The sequence below is a fragment of the Dicentrarchus labrax genome, unplaced genomic scaffold (assembly GCF_905237075.1).
Source record: "Dicentrarchus labrax unplaced genomic scaffold, dlabrax2021, whole genome shotgun sequence".
Classification (NCBI taxonomy): Eukaryota; Metazoa; Chordata; class Actinopteri; family Moronidae; genus Dicentrarchus; species Dicentrarchus labrax.
The window spans coordinates 22898393-22921593 of record NW_026136722.1 but is presented as its reverse complement, the minus strand read 5'-3'; the positions used below and the strand labels follow the sequence as shown (position 1 = coordinate 22921593).

General features: G+C 42.2%; 1 protein-coding gene across 6 annotated transcripts in view; it reads right to left on the bottom strand.

Annotated features, from left to right (window-relative positions):
- Positions 1 to 22355, bottom strand: part of nfixb (nuclear factor I/Xb) — a 148879-nt gene extending 126524 nt beyond the window's left edge. The window contains exons 1-3 of one of the 6 annotated variants that reach the window (XM_051386890.1): positions 21490 to 22355; positions 10731 to 10814; positions 3185 to 3220 (exon numbers count right to left, since the gene is read on the bottom strand). In XM_051386890.1, coding sequence (XP_051242850.1) covers positions 3185 to 3220; positions 10731 to 10814; positions 21490 to 21492 — 123 coding nt within the window. In that variant the 5' untranslated portion in view covers positions 21493 to 22355. Of the gene's footprint in view, positions 1 to 3184; positions 3221 to 6402; positions 6549 to 10730; positions 10815 to 21489 lie in introns of those variants that run through there. The other 5 variants (XM_051386892.1, XM_051386895.1, XM_051386904.1 and 2 more) reach the window with 5 other exon arrangements.
- Between the last annotated feature and the right edge of the window lie 846 nt (positions 22356 to 23201).

The window sequence follows — 23201 nt, the reverse complement described above, 5'->3', positions numbered from 1 at the left end:
GGAGGAGGAGGAGGAGGAGGAAGAGGACAAGAAAAAAAGGGAAGAAATATGTGCGTATGCCTCCTGGTGTATCTGTATAAACCTAAGGTGCCACACCCTCTCTCATATATAAACACAGTAGATTTCTCTCCCTCTGCTTCATTCTTCAACACACACAAACACCACTCGTGTGTCACCATAAACACCTTATCCTCAATTGCCCTGTCAGATTGGTTGTCACAACGTTCCAAATACCCACATAATGGCGGCACTGTTATTTAGATTTATGACTCAAAATCAGAGGAAAGAACACGCTGTGCTGATGTCTGAAGCTCAGCTATGACAAAGCTCTCAAATATTCGCCAATGTATTTCTGTTTTCTGCTCATGCTTCGTTCTGGTAAAGGCACACTTTGTCTTGGTGGTTTCTAAATCGAGAGCCCCCCCACCCCCTTCACTCACACTACACTCTTACCCCCCAGCCCCCCACCCCCTGCCCTTTTCCCTTTCTCTACTCTCATATTGTACACTAAGTATTTTGTGTTCCTCTGTATATTCTAGCTCAATTATGTAATTTAGCACCCGTGTGTGTGTGTTCAGTAGCCATGGCAACGGCACAACATATCGGCGACCACAGAACCGCGCTGGGGCCACGGGCGCTGCCAGGGTTTTGCCAAAGACTAATCCATGCCAGGGGTGACATGAGCGAAGGAAAAGTGAGGCGGGTGGAGACAACATGACACACACATGCAAAATCACACACACACACAGACAGACAGACACACCAGCATATTACTCTCTCCTCTCTCCTCGTCTTCCTTTTAAAACACAAGCACACACACTGGATATCCTCCCATTCTTCTTGGCTGGAGCCTCCCATGGCAGCAGCAGTAGGAATCCATTCTCCACGGATGCTGGGACAGCTGTGCTGATATTGAATGAGAAGCAGTTGGTTCTGCCTCTCTCTGCGTGCAGCTCCAGATAAAAACTACATGCCACTTAATTCAAATCTATATCGCTCGCTGCCAAAATGCGCCCAGCTCATCTCGTCTTTGTCCTCGCCACCAAAGAGAGTTTCTTTTGCGAAAATTGCTGTGAATTCGCCCCTGCTGACGCACGGTGCCCCCCTCCAGACAATAAACGCAGAAAATGTATATCACTGACAACAGCATTAATCACAGGAACCTTCATACCCCTCGGTTATATACTCAGAAATACAGAATGCACAGCATCCGCAACGTGCTACCAGTTTTGAAGCTGCAGGATGTCTTAACAGGGCTACCTCCTGGCTGGTTTGGTGGCACAAACACAAAAAATGCCACCTTAACTATGAGCCAAACTAGAGTACGATGTGCAAAACATTTTGTGCCTTTTAATAATGTGGGCCTTCACAGTGGATCGGCCTCTAACCGGCTTGTGTTGTATGAATGAATAAGTAAAAGGAACACGGTGTCCCAGGCAAGCGTCTGGCATTATGACCTCCCGATGTCCCCGTGATGAGAGGAAAAGATCTGCGCACAACAGCAGCACGGCCAATCGGGGACTCCGATTTCACCCCTGTATATACACTCCCCGCCTGTCTTCCCCTCTCACACGTGTGCACGCACAACTCAGTTACAAGCGAGCACAATAGATCAGCCCTACCTGTCAATCAAATGCACTATGAGTTCATTCTTCTGTGTGCCGGCCAGAAGCAGAGTGCTCTACTGGCTGCCCACAAATATCCAAACAAACTCCTCTTTGCTTTTTGGCATCACTGGAGCTATACATATAGAATTAAAACAATTCAACTTGTGTGCAACTGAACCAAAACCCACAGTGATACTATAATTCAATATACCTATCTGAGAAATGTAATACAGGCACATTCTTAACTCAATGTGACTTTGGTGCTCGCTTTTAAAATGAAACCATTGGCTTGAAAAGGTGTTTTTTTCTCAAAAGGATAAAGGTGAGACACAGCCGCCTGGAAACTGGCATGGCGGTTAATCCGGTGATAACCACTCACTGGCCTAATTGGCATGAAGACATGGCACCAAAGGTTGTTTTTTTTAGGTGTATGTTTGCATGTCCGTGCGCCTTTAATTCTGAAAATCCTACATTTTCTGTTTATTCAGACTGCGCTTCCATCAGATTTTTAATCCTCTGAACAGCTGTTCCAACTCATTCTGCAGGCCTTGGGAAGAAACAGAGGTGTGTGTATGTGTATGTGTGTGTGTCTGAGAGAGAGAGAGAGAGAGAGAGAGAGAGAGAGAGAGAGAGAGAGGGCCACCTCACCAAATATGTGTAAAGTTAATGCTCTAAAGTCCTGATATTGATTACATTAATTTAATCAGATCTTCACAAAAAACAAACTAGCTCATGCTTTCCCTCCTCTATATATTCCTTCATGTTTTCATTGTAAACAATCTCTCTGATAAGAAAAAGGGATAAGGGTGCATGGTGCCGTAAGAAAAACATAATAGATCCTCCTGGAGCAGCGTATAGAGCTGATAAAGGGGGCTTGCTCTGCTGCAGGCTGGGAGGACAAAGCAATAAGTCATGCGCAAAGAGACGGGGACCTGAAAGCAGAGGTGACTTCTGACTGCTGCAGACTGACAAAGAAAGTTCTTTAAAAAGATCGGGAAGTGTCCGATAATTAGACCACACCAAGGCAAATAGGAACTTGCTGCAGCATGAGAAGAAAGGCCTGAAGGGAGAGTGCAGCGCCAGTTGTAGTTTGGATGACGCAATTTAAATTAAACTGAGATATAATAAGGGGCATTTCAAAATTAAGGCCCACTGTGTACCTTCTTTCTTTTTTAAAACACGGCAAATTCAAAAACAGGAAAGCATCTTCTTTAAATACAACTTAGAAGTCACATTTGTGATGTAATCTATCAACGATCTGATATTTTCCTTTTGCACACACACAAAGCGGTCGGAGCGGAGCTGCAGCGAAAAAAGAAAAAGAAAAGAAAGTGTCCGGGTCAGACCATGTCGCCAATAACAGGCTGCAAAAACAACACAGAGAGAGAATGCAACTTTTCATGGAGTGTGTGCAAAATAACTGCCCTCTCCTGCGCGGGGCCTTACAATAATCCCAGCTGCGGGTCAGCGTGAGCGGCCCTGCAGGAGTGTCACAAAAAAAAAACATTTTCTCAAGATGGAATATATGAAAACACACACACCTAATGCGGAATAAATAGGGACTAAATAGGACTTACCACTAAGGCATTGTTTAGAAGGTGAGTAGGGTAATACTTTAGTGTTGAGAGGGTGTTAAGAGGCGAGGAGAGCAGGGGTCAGCGTCCAGGCGGGCAGAGGGTGGGGGGCAGAGGGAAGGAATAAGTTAAAATGTCGCACCAGTGAAAACAGTCTGAGATGACAACATTACGAGCTGCATGATATAGCACCACTGAACACATTTAAAGATGCAATGAAACCAGAAAAAGTTGTTTTAAGGGTGCAGATTTGTGCTGCGTCATTGTGGCCTGCAGGGAACGCACACAAAACGGACACAACACGTCAAATAAATAGTAGCAACAGCTGAAAATGATTAGTGGAAATAATGAGAATTTATGAGGATTTGAGAAAAGGGAGACTTTGAGCAGGAAATTGTAATTTTAGCTGTATATTAAAGGCTTCAAATGTATTTGGAGGATGAATGGGAAATTAAACAATATGACACACTGCAGTGGGGCTGGCTTCCACTTCTCTCCACAAACCTATAATATCTGTTATAGATATACCTATTAAAAAGGCCTAAATATTAAATGTGATTTTTATCCTTAAATTACATGAAAAACACACTAGGAATCACACACACACACACACACACACTTCTCCTCTCAGGGCTCTCTCTGCCCGTAATTTGCTTCCATTACGCACCGTCCGTCACATCCCAGCACGCTGCCTCTCTCCAGCAAGGCTTTTATCACAGTTAATAATTCATTCGATTGTTTACAATTGTTGCCATATCCGAGGTCCAAGCTCGAATTTTTAATTATTAACAGCAATTAAATAAACAAAATGTGCCTTTCCGTCTGCAGACGGAGCTGCAAGGGAATGTTGAGGTGTGTGTGTGTGTGTGTGTGTGTGTGTGTGTGTGTGTGTGGTGCTGTTTGAGAAGGAAGTTGTTTCTTCTCCACACACACGGGTACAAAAACATCTTTCAAAAACGACAAGAAACACATGAGTGTATGTGTGTGTTTGTGTGTGTGTTGTGTGTGTGTGTGTGTGTGTGAGGGGGGCTTTTCCCGTGCTCCACGCGCCGCTTCTGTCGTCCTCGTGCCTGGCCAATGACACACTGCAAGTTAGCATTATGTGCAACATGTGCACCACATTACACTGTATGGGCTTCTGTTGCCAATTAGTGCTGATTAAGGGAAATTTATGTAGCTAAATAGAAGCTTTTTTTGTTGGAGGATTATCTGCTGTGAGAGAATTTTTTATCAATTACAGATAAAGTCATCATCTCTGGAGGCCTGCTGGAGAGTGCAGGCCGGGCAGCTCAGACCGGAGATATTTAAAATAATCTGACACACACAGCATCTGAAAATCTATGGGTAATATTTGTGGTGCTTGTGATGTTAATTTAACGATCTGTTTCTATTTTATTCTCATTCTGAGCAGAATTCACTCACTTTCACCCTTTTATGTCAACACACTAAGTGGCCTCTAATAGTTCCTTCAATAAAATGGAGAATTAAAGGGGGAAAATAATAAAAAAAAATGTCCTTTCCCCCCTGTCTGAGAGGACGACATTATGATCTGAGCTGCTAATGTTCTGAAATGGAAACCAGATATGACTTGTGCCCGCACGAGAGAGCATCCTCTCTGGGAGCAAAGGCTGCACCATGGGAGGAAAAAGTCTTTTAATAAAACCACTGTAAAAATCAGGAATGAATTACACATCAAACGCGCCCTGGCAGTCCACTGTCAGATGAAGCCAATGAGGGATAAACAAGTCTGCTTTATAAGAGTGAGACTTCCAGCAGCTGTATAACATTGCCATGAAGGAAATACCTTCAAAAAGCTTACAGAGCCAGGGGAAAAAAGAGGCTTTGTCTGCTGGAAGGAAATATTTTTAATTTATTTTGCTGCACTAATGGCAGTTTATAAAAGATGTGGATTAATAGTGTGAGAGGGAAGCTGCTGGATTTTACATTCTGGAACTGGCTGCGGTGCAAAAAATCTCACTGAGAAAGTTCTGCAGGCAGCCTCGGATTATTCCTGCTCGCTGCTGTAAACGTGGCATTTTTTAGGCTGAGATTAATTATTAAAATAGTGGAAGTTTTTAGCATGATGAATCATTGCTTAAGACAGTTAAAATATGACTGAAGTTTAGTCAAAAGGCAACATTCATTATTGACCCCTCACACCCGAGAGTGAAGGGACTCCTTTCCCCACGTTGTGTCACACTAAAAAAAAAGGTTCAGCCACTCAGTAATCATTTGGGGAAATTTCCTATTGTTTCCTTGACAACAGAAACAAAATAACAATAAAAATAGCCTGTGTTTAATCTTTCACTTTGTCTTTTTTTAGAATATGAACTGGGAAAGACTGTGAGGGGAAGTACTACCTGCAGAAAGAGGTTGGAAGAAGCAGTTTTACATAACAAAGTGACATTTAATGAAATCAGCTGTAATTAAATCAACTGTAACATGGAACTCAGCACACTGCTGTCTGCACTCAGTTCATGCAAAAAAACCAGCAACGTGAAGAGGCGGAGGCTGACATATAGATGTAAAATCCATAGTTCCTGTCTCCTGTTAACCTGCATGTCAGCACGTGTTGCATTCAAGTGCAAACGACTTGTAAAATAGTCAACTGGTGCAGCAGAGCTCCAGAAAATCACTATCTAAGGTGATGCCTGTGCTGTTCTTCACAGTATATAACACACATGCGCGCGCGTACACACGCACCACACACACACACACACACCAGCTCCAGTGTCTCCCGGTCTCAGCTCCACATGAAAGCAGCCCTACAGAGGCGGCAGTGCAACTCCTCTCGTCGGCCCCAAACTCCTGCGAGCCTCGCCACTTGGAAAAAAATCTTCCAGCAGTAAATATTAAACTCCGCTCCACAGTCTCCCGTCTGTCCACCGCGCTCTGCTTTCCCCTCCTCCTGCGGGGCTCCCCTCCTTCTTTTTTATATGAAATACATTTCGGGAGAAGCGCCATTTTCTCTCCAAAACCCATGTGCGATGGAAACGCACAAGAAAGTTTCCCGCGGCACAAACGCGCTCCGTGGCGGGACGAGCGGCGCGGAGTGGGGCGAAGTTTCACAGCGAGTCCGAGAGCAGAAAGGACGCTCCGGCACAACAAATAAACACAGGGAAAATAACACACACACACAGGCAGCGCAATAAAAAAACAACACTCAGCCGGCGTCCCCACTACAGCCTACCCAAACAATGAAAGAAGATAAGACAATTTACCTGTGTCAAGCAGTACGGGGAGTACATGGTTATTTTTAGAAAGGAGAATTGGAGAGCTTATTTAAGTTGGATGGAAGCTCGGTATGGTGCTGCATTGCAATCGCTCGCCGTCCCGTTTCTCTCACTCCATGCTGCTGCAGCTTACAGTAACCCCGCCTATGAAAGTGAAAGCTTGCACAAACTTTCAGGGAAAAAACTTTGTCTCCCTCCCCTCTCCTCCTGCAGGACTTTTATCGCTCTCCTCTCTGCAACCAGTTCTCCCGAAAGGCGGTCATTTTTTTTGCCTCCCTTTTTTAATTTTCGTGCACACGCATCGAGGTGTTGTTGTGGCAGAACTTTTGACTTTTTTTCAGACGAGATAAATCTTTTGATTAATCTTCGATGACTGTCTGACGCGCCGCGCAGATCCTATAGGCGCTCCCTGCTTCCTCTGCACGGTAATGTGCTTCAGTTGCGTTTACTGAACCGTGTATCCCATATTATGGTAATGCAAATAATAATCAGAGTGGAGGAGACGTTCAGTGCGTGTTTAATGCATTTGTAGTTGTTACATTTTGACTTGAAGGAGACACGTAAACGCACCACTATAATAGATCAGAGTGGTGTAACAGCAACAAGGTAAAAATGGATATATTTAGAGAAACCTGTGCAAACTTTTTGTAGCATATGTTGTGAGTAACACATGAATGCCTCTGATCTGACTATTAATGCACGCATTAATAAGCCGGGGTTGTGTAAGTACAGCTGAATTAAACATTCTGCTGCAGCTCCTGATGGGAGGCTTTCAGCTCGTAAGTCTTGTGCATTAAAAGCTAAAGTTTGCACTGGATTATATACTTACATTCATTTGCAGGCATTTAAATTGACGCATTATCTCATCAGGGCTGTAAAGTTAAAGACTATTTATTTACTGAACCATATTTGACCCAGTCTGGAACCCACAACTGCAGTTTAAAAACCCAGTGAAGTGAGTCCAAGCCAAACAGTCGCTGCAGCGTTCACTATGAAGTAGAAAACTAGCAAACAGTGAAGACAGACGTATAATCACAGCCTCTGAGCAGTATCAAAATACTAAATTGTGCTAAATTGGGGGGTGTGGGAGTGAAAGACATTTTTTGTCACACACACAAACAGCAGTGAGTGATACACATATCACAGAAAAGTCTCTCTGGAATGGCTCCTGAGTGCGGTACGGTGGGGAATTTCGGCTGGGAGTGAAGTCATTGTAAAGAGTTGAAACTTTGGGGCCTGACACTGGAGTCCCCGCAGATTTACGAGGCCTACTGCTTGTGCACGTCTACCGCAAGCCTCTGCAGGGCGAAAACAAAGAGATCTGGGCTCTGTGTGGCCAATTACTGCGCACGGCCAGATAACGCGAGCCAGAGGCATAGGCGGGGAGGGAGAGAGTGTGTGGTCAGGAGTGTATGTGCACCACAGAACTGTAACCTCCTGTCCTCCCCGCCGCACTGTGTTGGAATACCAGCAATCCTTTCTGTGAATGACTAATAGGAAGTGCACACACATGCGGACACACCTTATAACACACACCTTTCCCCCTTCAGGCAGGTGTATTGCCTGCTACTACTCTTTTGCTCTCAGCTCACTTTTGCAGTGTAGTGCAAAAGGTTAGAGCGAGTGGTTACACAGGGATCAACCCCCCCCCCCCCCCATTCCTCCTTTATAGAGTCAACTCGCATGCAACAAACACTCCTCTGCCTCTGCCTTAAATGAGCCACACATTTAGTGGTCTGTGTGAGTAAATCTCTCATTAAGTAACACATGGTAGAGCCATATGCTACGGTTGGTGGGTCTGCTGCGGCTCTGCTTTTTCACACGCTTCGAATATACATATTTACCACTGCTCCAGAGTGGCCGGCGCTGTAATGACTTCACCCATCAGCTCGGAGTCGGTTACATTTAAAAAAAAAAAAAAAACACACCAGAGCCTCTCGCTAATAATGAACGATCAGAGAAGCTGATGTGTAATATATCCCCACATTGGGTGCTTCAGGGGAGCCCCAGGCCTGCAAAAACGGGTTGTTCAAGGGATGATAGTGAACTGCAAAATTTGCCCGAAACGATCCCAAGCAGGGATAACACCGCACCTGGCTGTCTGTCTGGTGTAAAAGGAGACACAGCGCATGGGAGATAAGCAAAAGTGCGGTTAAGCGCTGTTTGGCTGAGCAGATGTCAGCTGCCACGGTTTACATACAGTGCACAGGTTCCCAAAACCATCAATCAGAGGGGTCACAAAGGTCACGGCAAAGGTCTCCTTCTTACCAAGTCATCACCAAAGTCTGATGTTCTTAAAAAGAGAAGAATAATTCAGTATAAATCAATTTAAGTATTTTCTTTAATTATTTATTACATTATTTTTAGACTCCCTTTAGTGTCTTTTCCTACCTTTAAAGACTGTAGGCTACATTGTGTAATATGGGACTGATTTGTAAAGACAAATGTCTTGCCTATTTCTATAATATTGGTAAATTCACAATGTCTGTTTGCAGTTGGAGGAGCTCAGAATCACATTTGCTTTCATATTGGAAGAGCTCACTGACCTTAATTTGTATGCATACAGCAAAGTGTTGCTGGCGTTCTTTGATTTTCCCGGATGGGAGCCTGTAGCCCACATATGTATGTCTGTATGTTGCTGTTTGTCTATATATAACTCCGCCTGATGAGGGTCTGCGGACCGAAACGCGATCAGTAAAGAGGTGAGTGTAAGTGATGGGCTGTAGCTCTTTTCCCTCCATCTCAGGTGTTTTCTAAAAACACGCTTAATTTTTCTTCATTAGAGAGCTGCCTTGTTCTGTCTTGTTTCACAAATGCTCATTTCTAGAAACTCTTGAAGCAATTTGATTTTTGATTTGATTGATTTTGCCGCTTTTTTAAAATAAAAAAATATTTTTAGGTTTTAATTATAGAATTATAGAAATGACTTGTTGATACTGGAACTTGTTGCTACTAACCCCTGTTCATATATCAACACTGCAAACACAGGCAAGTAGACACCTCTTCATTTTAAGGGGTCCAACAAGGCCGGGGGTCCAAGAAATGAACAATGGCACTGCAACATCTCGCTCTTTAAGATCGTACCACCTCTAAAACACGCCAAGAAAGATAGGTGATTGTTGAGTCTCATTCCCAGGGTGTCAAACAGAGACAATTTGGGACTCTGGAAATGAGACTCAACAATCAACTATCTTAAAGCTGCAAAACCAAAGTGTCTTTATATCTCTCTCTGCCCTGATTGGTTGTTTTCATTCAGGCCCGGTGGATTCTTAGAAATGCAGTTAGCAGCACTAGGAGGAACCAGAGGAACCTGATTGTTTCACAGATTATCTGTCTCATGTTCTACTGTCAGGATATAGTGAAAGGTTCAGGAAATACAATATAAAGTTATTTTTTATAAAAAGTTACCTACTGCAGCTTTAAAATCACCTCCATTCAGTTTTAATATACCTTTTTTGAAAAGGATTTCTTAGAACATGGGCCAAGCACACAGAGAAAAAAGGCGAGCACTTTATACAAGACTAAGCCCCCCAACAGCAGACCTCCTGGTGAGAAGTTGGAGGTGGACACCCTCCTGTGGATGTTCTTGAACTCGCTGCCCCCTGGAATCCAATACAGCACCAGCGACGCTCCTCCCCCTCTCCAAAACTCTCCTCTCGCAGCCGTGCTACTCAATTACAGCCATAATGGCTCATTTCTGTACCCCGAGACACACGATACACTGCAGCAACCCAGATTCTCCGGGAGACTTGGCGTAAGTCTTAACTCTGGGAAACAAAGACTGTAGCCTAGAAAACTGGCTCCCACCTCATTAACAATCTCATTTTCAGTCATCCACAGATGCCCCCCATCTCCCCCTCCCCATCCCCACTCCTCTGTTTTTATTACCATTTTATATCACGTCTATCGTTGTAAATCCACTGCGCTCACTGGGTGGATTTTTCTTTTCTTTTTTTTCCATAAAAGCTGCTCACTTTCTTCAACTTTCTCCTCCTTCGGCTTTTATACAACTAGGCGTGCTGCGCATTATCGTTATAATTTTCCTCACTCCCATGAGGCGAGGGCGCTTCGGTGGAGTTGCGAAGGCCCCCCCACCCCATTTTTTTCCCCCTTAAATGTGCGTGTGGAAATAATGATTGTAATGGTTTGCAGCTGAGTAGAGGGAGCTGTGAATGACATTATGATTGTGGTGCAATTACCAAGAGCATGAAAACAGACTGTCAGTCATAGTAATGAGTAATGACTCAAATAACACATATTTAATACCAACACATGAAATAATAATAATATAAATAATAATAATAATAGATGCATACCCTGTATGAATCTGATACTACAAAGCATTCAGGCATCCCAGGACCTCTGGAGGGTTCTTCGTTCAACAGAAAGGTTTCGGTTGCCTGAAATGTAACACAACAGTCAATTATTCATTAGTTGACACTGTCTTTATGTTCAAAGAATTTGAAAACACACCCAGAACCTGACTGCAAAGTTGTAAACACACACTCTGGGTGTGAGAATCCTCCTCACCCTTCTTCTTATATTCACCTATTTATTAATCATCCTCAAGTCCCACCACCAAGATTCTTTCATCTTTACATCACACACGCGGTTCACGGTGCATGCTGCCTGCCTGAGCGCATATGCCGTGCAGGCCTGAGGCCCGGCCCTGCCAGTCACCACCACCACTTGAATGGGGAGCAGAGTGTACAGCTGCCGTTACCCACACACAATACTGCGACACAAAGGCACTTCCTGTCTCTGCCATTTCACCTGCATGGTCACTTCTCTGTCAACGTGCACTGATTCAGCACAAATGATTCACACACACGCACTCACATACTACACACGCTCACACATACAAAGGCCATACTTCTGCACACACACATATGCAAACACACAAGCTCTTGGCTGTGCTGCAGGCCCAACGTTGCATTCACTGATAGACGCAGCTAAAGTATTTATTCTAAGTGTTTGTTTCTATTCAGCGCGGTTCATTTGTATGCCACGGGACGCGCCAGCAGAGACTTGGGCTCTGAATGAGCATCCATTGCAGTTCTGCTGTCAATTGAGGCAGTCGGGCCAGACAACATGGATGGGAGGGAACCACAGACTGAGGATCTGGATCAGGGATGGGAGTTCTGCCTGGTTAGCTAGCCCGTGGCTTTTACTTTTAAGTCCAAACTGGTACAAATTGGTTTTCGCCAAGCTAAATTTGGATGTCTGTTCTGGAAATCAACTAAACCTGTTAGAAAGGGCTAAAAATGGCTAGGTTATTGGAAATAACTGAGTTAGAGGAAGGAGGTTTTAGTCACAATGAGACCAGGAGCTTTAAGTCTAGTTCCTGGATAGAGAAGAGGAGAAATAATCCTATTTTCCAGAACTTTTTACGTTCTCATATCTCAACGTACCGTAAGCAGAAACAAACACGGGCCCAAAACAGGAACAAACATTGCTCGTAGCCATTAACAGAATGTAAAGTTATACTATTTAAACTGGCATGTGAGGTAAACAATTTTTTAGGGAATTCAAACAGACATTAGGTTACTTAAGCATTTACATATGCACATAAATACACACACGCACACGGTGACACGGGATTGCACTTGAGCAAATACATGCGCAGACACATGCATAAACACACAGCACTATAATAAGTCCCAGACTTGGGCTAACCAAGCTGCGGCTGGAGACACAGGCTATTCATATCCTTCAGAATGAGAGGTTACAGCTTGAGTCTTTTCCCTTTCCCTTTTACTGTAACACAGGAAGGGCATCTGTGTGTGTGTGTGTGTGTGTGTGTGTGTGTGTGTGTGTGTGTGTGTGTGTGTGTGTGTGTATGAGTATGAGTTCACCCAATCGCTGTGGCGAAAGGTCCAGCAAGGCGGATTGATTAACATAAGATTAACATTGGTTTTGTTTAGTGCAGCCTCTCTCGCTCACAGTAAGTTTAGCAGGGGCCACGTGAAGCGTTCACTCGCTCAAACAAAGTTGGAATTCAAGTCATCCAAGTGACTAAGAAAACAATACTCATGGCGTTCGGCTTCAGCATCCAACCTCTAGCCTGTCATCATTAATATGTGGAGAAACACTGGAGGGAAACCATTTGAAACCATTTGTCCCACTAAATGGTGCCCTTGTCAAGCTCCCTGGGCTTTCTGTTAAGCTCTTAAACTGTCCGGACCAGCTGAAGGATATATTTTACTCTGTTGATAATCACAGAGCATCACAGAGCAAGGCACGCTGGTAGTCCGAGTCGCCTCTCTCTGACAGGTTTTAGTAATTTTAAACTGAAAAATTACAATAGCGCTCAGGCTCAATAAACAAAAAACGAGGGTCAGTTAATGCAGTGGTTCCCAACCTTTTCCCTTAAATGAGACCCTTTCTTTCATTGAGTGGCATATTATATGGATATTTCATATTCTATTCGCTGCATAACAACAAAAGTAAAGAACAACTGAACTGTACAATAAACCCAAACAGTGAACACAATAACTGCAGGAAGTTTGAGTAAAACCAGAGATTTGAATGAATTTAGAGCAGATTTATTTCCCGAGAATATTGATCAGAAATGAGTTTTATACAATTATCCATCTGTATTATGTATTTATTTCATTATTAATAATCACACATAAGTAATAGGCTTATTTTTGACAAATGCTGTGTTTTCTTCTCTTTGTGCTTTTAGCTCTTTGTTTTAACTGTATTTTCCAAATGCAGGACGAGGCTGTTAAGCAGGGTGGGAAGTCTCTGTGAATGCAGCTTGTGTTCAGGTCTTCAAAGTTTAGATCTGAAATAATAATCTAAATTTAAAAATAACAGTTTATTTACAGAAATGAATGAAATGCTGACATATTAGCCAACTGTATATTCTTCAAGTTTTCTTACACCCCTTAAAATCAAGAAGGCCTTGCGTCCCCCTGTGAAGCCTTGGTGACCCCTAGTGGGGGTCCTGACCCACAAGTTGGGAACTGCTGATTTGATGAATGAAGCTTCTCTCTGTCATATCTCATACCTCCCTCTATCTCCAGTCCTCCGAGGTGCAGCACTAGCCCCTTTTTACCCCCTCTCTGACAGTTTTTATGGAGCATTGTATCAATTATATATATGTGTATTGTTCTATATATATATGCAGCATATGTCCAATCCATATGGCTGGCCTAAAGCTAGAATAGCCACAGAGCCTCGTGTAATTAACACTTAAAAAGCTCTAGAAATCATTTGATGGCTGGGATGTTAACTTTTTTTTGGTGACCGAGACGGAGACGGAGTCGTACAACACTGGAGTGGCTGTCAGATTTTATTGATGGAGAGTGCAGAGTATGTCTTTATGACTGCAAACAATTACAAAGTAGAAAAGAGGATGAGGAAATACCATAGCCCAGGCCAAAGAAGAAGAGAACATTGGGTTTTCTTGGTGAATGTCACAGAACAACTCTTCATATTATGTGTTTATGATGTAAATCTGTGAAATTTGTGCTTTCTTTCCGCAAGTGAACAAACCAATATTGATATAAATCTCATGTAAGTATAAAGTAACGCCATTTGTGACCTCAGAACTCTGCATGTTACTCTGATTCCCAATACACACACAAACCAAAGGGGAAAAATCAGAATGTTGTTTATTTACCTGTTATTCAGCCAGGGGAAGCAGCTATAATCAATATTTTTATATGAATAATGGATAAAATGACTATGTGTAATGTGAGAGGGGGATGCTTGTAGTGAATTATCCTCTGACTTTGCAGTCCAAATGGCAGACAAAGTTAGAAGCTAGCTGGTGAGCATAGTGGAGCATTTAGCAGCTTAAAGCTGCAGTAGGTATTTTTATAAAAAATAACTTTTTGTCATATTTGCTGAAACTTTCACTATATCCTGACAGTAGAACATAAGACAGATAATCTGTGAAAAAAACAGGTTCCTCTAGCTCCTCCTAGTGCTGCTAATGGTATTTGCAAAAATCCACCGGACCCGAACAAAAGCATCCAATCAGAACCCATAAAGATAGTTGATTAAAACACTCCTGGATCAAAATTAAGGTTTTTTCTTTGTTTACATCTAATGTTTGCTTTGTTCATACAATGTGGCTGGTACAAATAGTCACAAATAACGTGCAGTACGGACAATATGGATGGAATATGGGTCAGTGTTTAGCTTGCTAGTGTAACATTAAGACTAGCAGTAGGGGGGAGTTGGTCCAGTTTGAAGTTGCTCCAAGCTTTGTAGCATTTATAAATGACTTGAATATTCTTTAAATCCTAAAAAGAAGTGCCTTAAGACTCTCTAAATTACTTTCATTGTACAGGATATTGATTAAACCCCCTTTAAGTTAATTTAATTTTAATATTTAGTTTTGTTCATTTATCTTTTCTCATTTTTTTTTAAAGCATGCTGCTTGGATTCATTGTTAGGTGTGTTTAACAACCACTGATGATGCCTGTTTGTTATTTAAAGAAGTTTAATAAAATGTATGAAAAAAAAGTTTTCTCCATTCAGAGTCTTTAAGCTTAGCTCAGCTATTCTTGGAAAAAAGCAAATGAAGGAAATGTAATGTAACTTACATGTTAGATTTTGACTTTGTTTGGTTTATTTCTTTGTTCTTCTTTTATTTATTTTTTTAATTTTCTGTTCAAGTATGCTTAACAACCACTGATAAGGTATGTTTGTTATTTAAAGATGTTTAATAAAGTTTAAGAAAAAAAAAATCTTACTCAGTGTATTTTATCTGTTTAACCCGTACATGAACATAAATGTAAAAAGGCACAATGGTGCCAAACCTGACAACTTCACTGTCACAGTCACTGCACCTGGCTGTTGTTCACCAAGATATAGTTCAAGTTCATGGCCTATATTCAGGGTGCAAATAACAGGAGAGCCAGGGGAGCTTGGCTCCTCTTTATAAGACATGAGCTCCCCTGAAATTTTTTTTCCCATTTTTTTTAAATCTTCATCATTATATGTAAAATAAGGCTATTATTGATATGATTAATTCATGAGGGTAATCTAATTCACTTTAAGTAAGATAGGATGCATGCTATTCTTGCCATCACCACTGAAGCGTAGCAGCACAATATCATAAACATAAAAAACAAAAGTGTTCTTAGTCCCACTCAGCCTGCCCACCGAATCATCATTATTCATTGCTCCATTTCACTGTAAAACCCAATGAGTTAGTTCAACTTGACCTGTTTGAGGAAAACCTTTTAAGTTTCTTAGGTAACTTGGGTACAATAAGTTAATTTGACCAATTCCATTCAGTAAATTTTAAAAAAAAAAAAACAACTTTATGTGACTAACATCAAATCTTTGCACTTTGGGGGGTCATTAAGAATTATTTGGATGTATGATGATTTAGAAACAAAAATGTAAAAATCCTAAGCGTTATAGCACAGTGGGGCTAACATTTTGTAATGAAGTCAACATAATAAAATGAGTCACTGGATCAAACTGGAATTATAGCACCAATACTTAAAAATGTGAGCTCCCCTAAGAGCTATGGTATAGTTTATACAGTGCCTATATTCCCTAAAAACACACATTTCTGTGCCAACATATTTTTTAACTTTAAATAGAGCCAGGTTAGCGGTTTCCTCCATTTAGGGTCTTTTTTAGAAGCGAAGCTAGGCTAAAAAGCAAATAAGAGAATTTCCCAAAACGTTGAACTATTAGGTTATTTTCTAAGCACTGTAGGTTGTTAAACCCATTGACTGACCAACGTACTCTCACAGGCATCTTGATCTCTATGGCTCCCTGCTCACCTCTCTCAGACAATAAGTCAGATCTTAAGGGTTGGCTGTCTTTTATGGCACTGGATATATCTGAGCACAAATACATATGGCCCACCTTTCCCTGCCTCTCTCCTTCTCTTGATCACACACAGACACACACCAGCACAGAAACCACCTGGGTTTCCATCTTTCTGGACACACAACAATCCATGAGAGGCAGGTATCCTCACAATCACTGATTAACAATCTTCTGATCCTTCCCATGCAGCGTCCAAATCATTTGCAGCATTTGAGCTCAACAGTTTCTAGAGCATCAGAGGCTTTCTCCTCGAACTGCAAAACATAACCGACATCCTACCCGCTCCCACTTCATTCAGCCTTAATTGTATCCTCATTCTTCACCTGGTAACAAGCTAACAAACCTGTGCAGATGTGGCAAGCACATCAAAGAGAGGGAGGGATGGGAGGGGGAACTTGTTTGTAGAAAAAAATGTGTGGGGGAATATGAAAGGGGAAATTTTACGTTGTTTGAGTCCAAGCCAGTGCCACCTCAGGGAGAAATGCTGGAAAAATGTGATATTTTACACCTGCATCTCAGGAGGTGAGGAATGAGACAGGGAGCAGGGGAGGCGGTAATTAGAGGAGTGTGTACGAATGTGTGTACGAGTGTGTGTTTATAAAGGATTTTTAGTATGTTTCTGGGGCTTGCCACTGGTTCTTTTTCAGCATTCAATTTGGTACGATGCATTTGATGCCAGATTATTAAAAATGCTAAACCTGGTTACGAATGCAAAAAAAAAAGTGTTGAAAATTTAAACAAATATGCTAATATTGTTACAGTGATAAATAGCTGGCAAGCTCTGTTTAATGAATAATGCTATTGGCTCTAATTCCTCATTAAGGCCCTAAAGAGGAGAGTGAACAGAGAAAATACATGTATTGTTGTTGTGATTTTTTTTTTTTCCAAATTAAACTCGGAAGGCAGATACCAACACCTTCCCAAATTAAGTAGATTCAAATTACTTGGTTACACAGCTGGTGTGCAGTCTGGGGTGTCTTGTGAAACCAATTAATGTGAGGGTTAAGTCTTGATAAAGTAATTGAGGCAGGGTTAGAAATGAGATGGAAGAGTTAGGAGTGTTATGTGATCAGCCCGAGCTTGATGAGACAAAGTAAGGCGTCCTCTACACTGCAAAAAATATCCATCTCAAAAAGTCTGAGCATTGTATTTTTGTTAAAACAAGTTCAAGAAGTCTGTCAGTGATTTCTGATGTGCTGTGGTGATTCTGAAGCAAACTAATCTGATCTGATCTGATCTGTGTCAAATTATCCTCATACCTCTGCTTTATTTTAATATTACTTATTTAAAGGTACAGTGTAACTTTTAGGAGGATCTATTGTCAGAAATGGAATACAATATTCATAGGTATGTTTTCATTAGTGTATAATCACCTGAATGTAGGAATCATTGTGTATTTCTTACCATAGAATGAGCTGTTTATATACAGCGCCTTTTGTGGCAGCCGCCATGTGGAACAACCATGTTTGGTGTATTTTGCATATTTCGCATAGTTTCTCCCTCGCGGCCGCAAAGGGAGGGTGAAACAAGTGAGTTGCAATCTGCAACTACACCACTAGATGCCACTACATCCTACACAATGGACCTTCACAGGAAACCAGTGTTTCTACAATGGACGTATGCGCACCCCTAGAGATTGTTAAATGTTAATTTGAAAAAATATCAGTCATGCATAATTCTTAAATTAATTCTACTACAGGTTTGATAAATCACAATTTAAATACAACATTTCCATTTTTCAATGCAATCATTATCTGACATAAGCTGCCAAGTGTAGTAAAAGCTCTGGAAACTAGTTCGATCGCAGCAGATGCCTGTCACCGAGAAAGATCCTCAGTGAAGCGAGCCATGCATGTTTCCCACTAAATAGTAAGCAACTTATCAAAAAGACGCAATCATTGAAGTTGCAGGTTCAATGCAACTTCAATGCCATCTTAGAATGATGGCAAAGAATTGTTTTGCCATGACTTTAGTGATGGATTCTAAACATTTGAAATAAAGCATTTAAGTGCTTTTCTTAATAAATCAGACACTGATGGAGCAGTGCTATATTGTACTTCCTTATATAGGCATTTCTTTTCTACCAAACATGTTTTAAGCTGATCGTGGGGAAAAAAGTTTGAGAACCACAGCTCTGAACAAACCTCTTAACTCTTAACAAAACTTAAACAAGTCATGAAGACAGGCTGCAAAAGGGACCCTGCAGCTTTCACCTGGCACACAGTGCTCTCCACTCACAAGTTAATCACAGTACTTTTGATGAAATCACCATTCATCTTTTCAAGAGAAAATGCACCACTCATAAAACAGCTTTTTGTCCCTGTGAGTGTCTGTTTTAATTGAAATGCAGGTAAAAATAGACTGAATGCTAGAACACTTTATTTCATAAACTTGACCCTGAAGATGAGACCTGTAATATTGGTAAGTAAAAATCAAGAGGAGCATTGAACTGTCTGTATACTTGTTAATTAATTAATGCTTTCATTGGTTTGTACCTTGCAAAGTGTTTGTCTTCATTTTATTATTTTAATGATTAAAAAATAGTTGTTATAGACACTCTACGCTCATTAACCAGAAAACCAGTGATGTCATCAGGCTTATGTTGAGTTAAGCTTGAGACTTCAGACATTTAACAGGAAGCAATGGGTTACAATTTGGAGTTGGAGTTAAGATAGGATCATACAGGCGCCCGGTTAGCTCAGTGGGTAGAGCTGGCAACCCATGTACTGAGGCTGAGTCCTTGCTCCAGCGGCCCAGGGTTCGAATCTGACCTGCAGCCCTTTGCTGCGTGTCGTCCCCTCTCTCTGTCCCCCCTTCCTGTCTGTCTTCAGCTGTCTCTATCATAAAGCCCCAAAAAATACTTTGAAAAAAAAAAAAAAAAGACAGGGGCATATAACAAGAAGAGAAGGTATTTGTATGTATTTGACTCATCAGAGTGACTTAAAAGGGTATCTTGGCTTCTGCTGGTTTGATTCTGATTCTGATTTTTTGTCTGTCTCTCATTAATCCCCAAAGTCAGGGCAAGTGCAATACTAAATCACTTGGGTGCACCTTTAAGTCCTGTCTGCCTCCACCAGTTGCTTTGCTTTTAAAAAGATACATGCACTCTTTGTCAAAAGTGGCACTTTCTCTTCCTTTTGATTCAATGTGAATGTCACATCAAGGAGTTCGTCACATGATCCTGCCTCTCGATGGTCGCTCTGCAAAACCGTACCACAACAGTTACAACAGCTTAAAAACGAATCAACCCGACAAACCCATCTGAGCTCACTCTCCTAATATTTACGCTGTTTGAGCGTATATCAGAGTTTCCATCTTTTAAACTATGGCAAAAGCTTACACACCGCATGAGCTATCACGGCCTGCTTGAAGCCTTATTTATTTTTCCAGGGAAATGTCAAGGCCTGGACAAACATAATAGCATGATATTCTGTATACAGTAAGGGGTGACATCACTGGCAGCAACAGCCAAGAGGGAGATCATACAAGGCTGGAAAACCGCTTGTCTGATCATCATGAGGCGGGCTGCACACACAAACACACACACCCAGAGCAGGATACAATTACCCCAACTCTTTACACAGCTATTTACACTCTATGATTACTGCATTTGTTTCTTATGTTCCTATACTGTGCATCGACATTTAAAACAAACTAAAACAGCTTATTATGGAGGTGTGATATCTATTTAAACTTTCATTTGGAACTAAAACACGTGTCATGTTTACAGTTTCATGATGTTGGGTCATGATGGGTTCCCTTTTTGCTTTCCAGCGTATCTGGAAAAATCAATAACCTGTAGTGCCACAGATACAGATCATCCCAAGTGTTTATTTTTGTGTCAGAGAGAGAGCACCAGCCTCGGGGGAAGCTCACAGAATCCTGACACTGATTGACAGATGCCTCCAGTGCATTCTGACTAAACTAACTGAAACTGAAACACTTGGCACAAATTCACAACATAGCATTTCCTATAAAAATTTTTTAAAAAGAGGTGTGTTGCTGCTGTAAGTAGGAGAATAACAAGTTGAGATAATCCCATGTGAGGCCTGTCCTGAATTCTGTATCATTTTTACTGATGAGCTTCTTGGGCAGCTGCCATGTCAGCTAGGATGCTCGTAAACAAATAATTATTCATACTAATAATCTTCCATATTCATGTGCAAATAAGATCCCTTCCTGGTATCTAAGCAGCTTCAAGGTTGTATGTGGGAGGTTCCCCTTACTATTGCCTGACTTGACTCATTTCGTGCCAGAAAAAAGAATATCTAATGGTCAAGGACCCGTAAGCTATATATCAGAATTCTGTATAAAACAGATTACTCATTTTGAAACCTACAAGCATTGCATTAAAATGCTTTCACAACCGCACAGGTCATACATTATTCAAATTCAGACTAATATCCTATAGGGCCAAATGGGGATAAAACAGGAAACAATATAGATTTTCTGAAAGCACAAACAAATTATAAGGAAAGCTCAAATAAAATCCAAAATAGTGCTTAAAAGGAGCAGATCCCCAACTTTTGCTGTGTGAAGTCACAGGATTTGCACATATAAATCACCTGCGTAATGAAGGAACTGGTCTAAACCGCTATGCGTAATTACGCACAAATCAAACCGGCGCGTAATTGGACGCTGAAGCAAAAATAAGTTCCGTCCTCTTATAGCCAAATTTCAAAACTCGGTTCAACTTTGCTTTTAGGTGGGGTTTGGACTCTTGATCAGCTTCTCACACTGTATGACATGCGATAGCTCGTATCATATATGTGGCTATTAATAGTCTGCAGACGGGCCCACATCAGAGACCACTGCAATGAGAGAAGTTATGTTCTCCATGTGGATGAAACGGCAGAAGGCAGTGGGCATCGGGTGGTCAACTGAGCGGGCTGGACACTGATTTGGCCAGAAGACATCTTGGCAAAATGTTATTTAACTATTAAAATAAGGTGCATTATGTTTTCCTAACATTAACATCACTTTGAAGCTACATGCGATATCCCAACAAGGCACACTCTACTAATTTAAAAATAACCATACTACCATAATATACAGTTAGGTGGAAGGACTTGGCACACTCTTTGGTGACTGTTACCCATTAGCTGCACAAGTAAATAGTAACACACACAAGAATTATAAGTGGCTAACTTAGCCCACTAAACTTTGCTTTAAAGTTCTTTCTGTGTATCATTAAATCTATGAACAACTACAATGAATCTGAAAGCTGACTGCATAAATGAGCAAATTATTGGTTTACATAGCACGTACCATTGTGGTGTAGGGAAATGTGCCAACACTCTCAAAGACCCATTTTCCACTCTCAAAAGTTCGGCTTCCAAAAAAAAAAAAAAAAAAAGAAAGAAAGAAAGTGTGTGGGAGAGAGAACACTGCTCGGTTTCTTGTTCAGCTGGGCCCTATACCGGAAGCAAAAGAGCCCTAATACACGGCCTGTTGCCCGGTAAACATTTTTTTCTTTTTTTGTAAACTGCAGTCAACTCTTCTCAGTCAGGGGGCACAGGAAGACAGAGCCGTAGAATCCAAATCGTCTGCTTCCCGACTTCTTCACGCAAGGTGTTTATTTTCGCTTTCAGCTCGTGGTATTTCCATGAAAACCGTCCGTATCAGCGCGCGCTGCTCTCCAGTCTGTCCCGGTACCGTAACGTCCACCGACTCTCCGCGCTCTGCTGGCTCCGACACAGTCACCGTCTGCAGCCCCGAGTGACAGAGCAGGAGTCTGGCTGTGCACCGACTGTAAGTAGCTTGCACTCTCTGCTTACGCGCTCACCGAATCAGCTGTTGCTCCTGCAGAGGGGACGACGCCGCGCCCGCTCTCCCTTGTGCATGCTCCGGCTTTTAGCTGATGTGAGAATGCGGAGCGTCCCTCCTCTGGTACTACACCAAGCGACCCCACCTGTTCCTCTCAGTGTCCGGAGAAAGTTGCGGAGGGAACGGGAGCAAAACTCGCCATGTGGCAGCGCGGATGTCGCGACATCAGAGACGCGCGGAGTTGATGAGACTATAGCGGGGACTCGGTGGTGGGCACGGCCAGCCGGGGACTGCCAATGGGGCTGAGCGCAGCAACGAGGAGGTGAAATGTGCGAGACACCGAGGCGGCCACAATGAAGTACACACAAAAACACAGCGTGGCTGCAGGCGCGCACCACTGAGGACGCTCGGTGTCCTGCGGCCGCGGCCGGAGAAGCGGAGCGGAGGGCTGCTGGTGAATTATTAATAACCAGAGCGGTTCACAGTCTGTCGTGTTCAGTGAGTAACCAGGGCGGCAGCTGGGGGTTTAGAGGAATTAAATACGGGCTCAGAGTAAACCGTGGACGCAGGGGATTAGTAGCTCTCACCGGCAAAAGTGTAGGGGCAGCTCGGGGCCGACGGAGAGGGGGGAGGGAGGGAGCGATGGGGGGGAGGCAGGTTATTATAAACCCCAATATTTTCTGAGCGTGTGAAATACAGTGGGACGTTTACATTCAGTCTAGATGCAGGTTAAGGGTTGCTACAATGTGACCTCCAGCCTGACGACAACAACACATATATTTATATTATTTTAAAAAGGTTAAAGTGAGCATATTGGTTGCAGCTCTACCACCCAGGGTCGATTGAATTCTGGTGGTTAATTATTGGACAGATCTATATATTGTGCCATGGCTGTAATATGAGAACTTTCACCAGCCAATAATCTGTCATATGTGGAGGCTTATTTTAGACATTTGTAACACCATATTTTTTTCACAGATTTCTGCACAGGCACCACTCCAAACCACTGGACTGCATTCCATATAGTTCACAATTACATCCACAGTCACTATAAAAATCCAGTGCTTTCTTCAGGTGAGCTGAAATAAAGCTGATGGGTTAGACAGAGCAGGTGCGTTCATTCGCCACAAATATCAAATTATCCTGGAAATTTAGCCGGAATGTCAGCTGAGTCAAGCTTTAAGAACAGACTGTGTTCATGAATAAATTAGCAA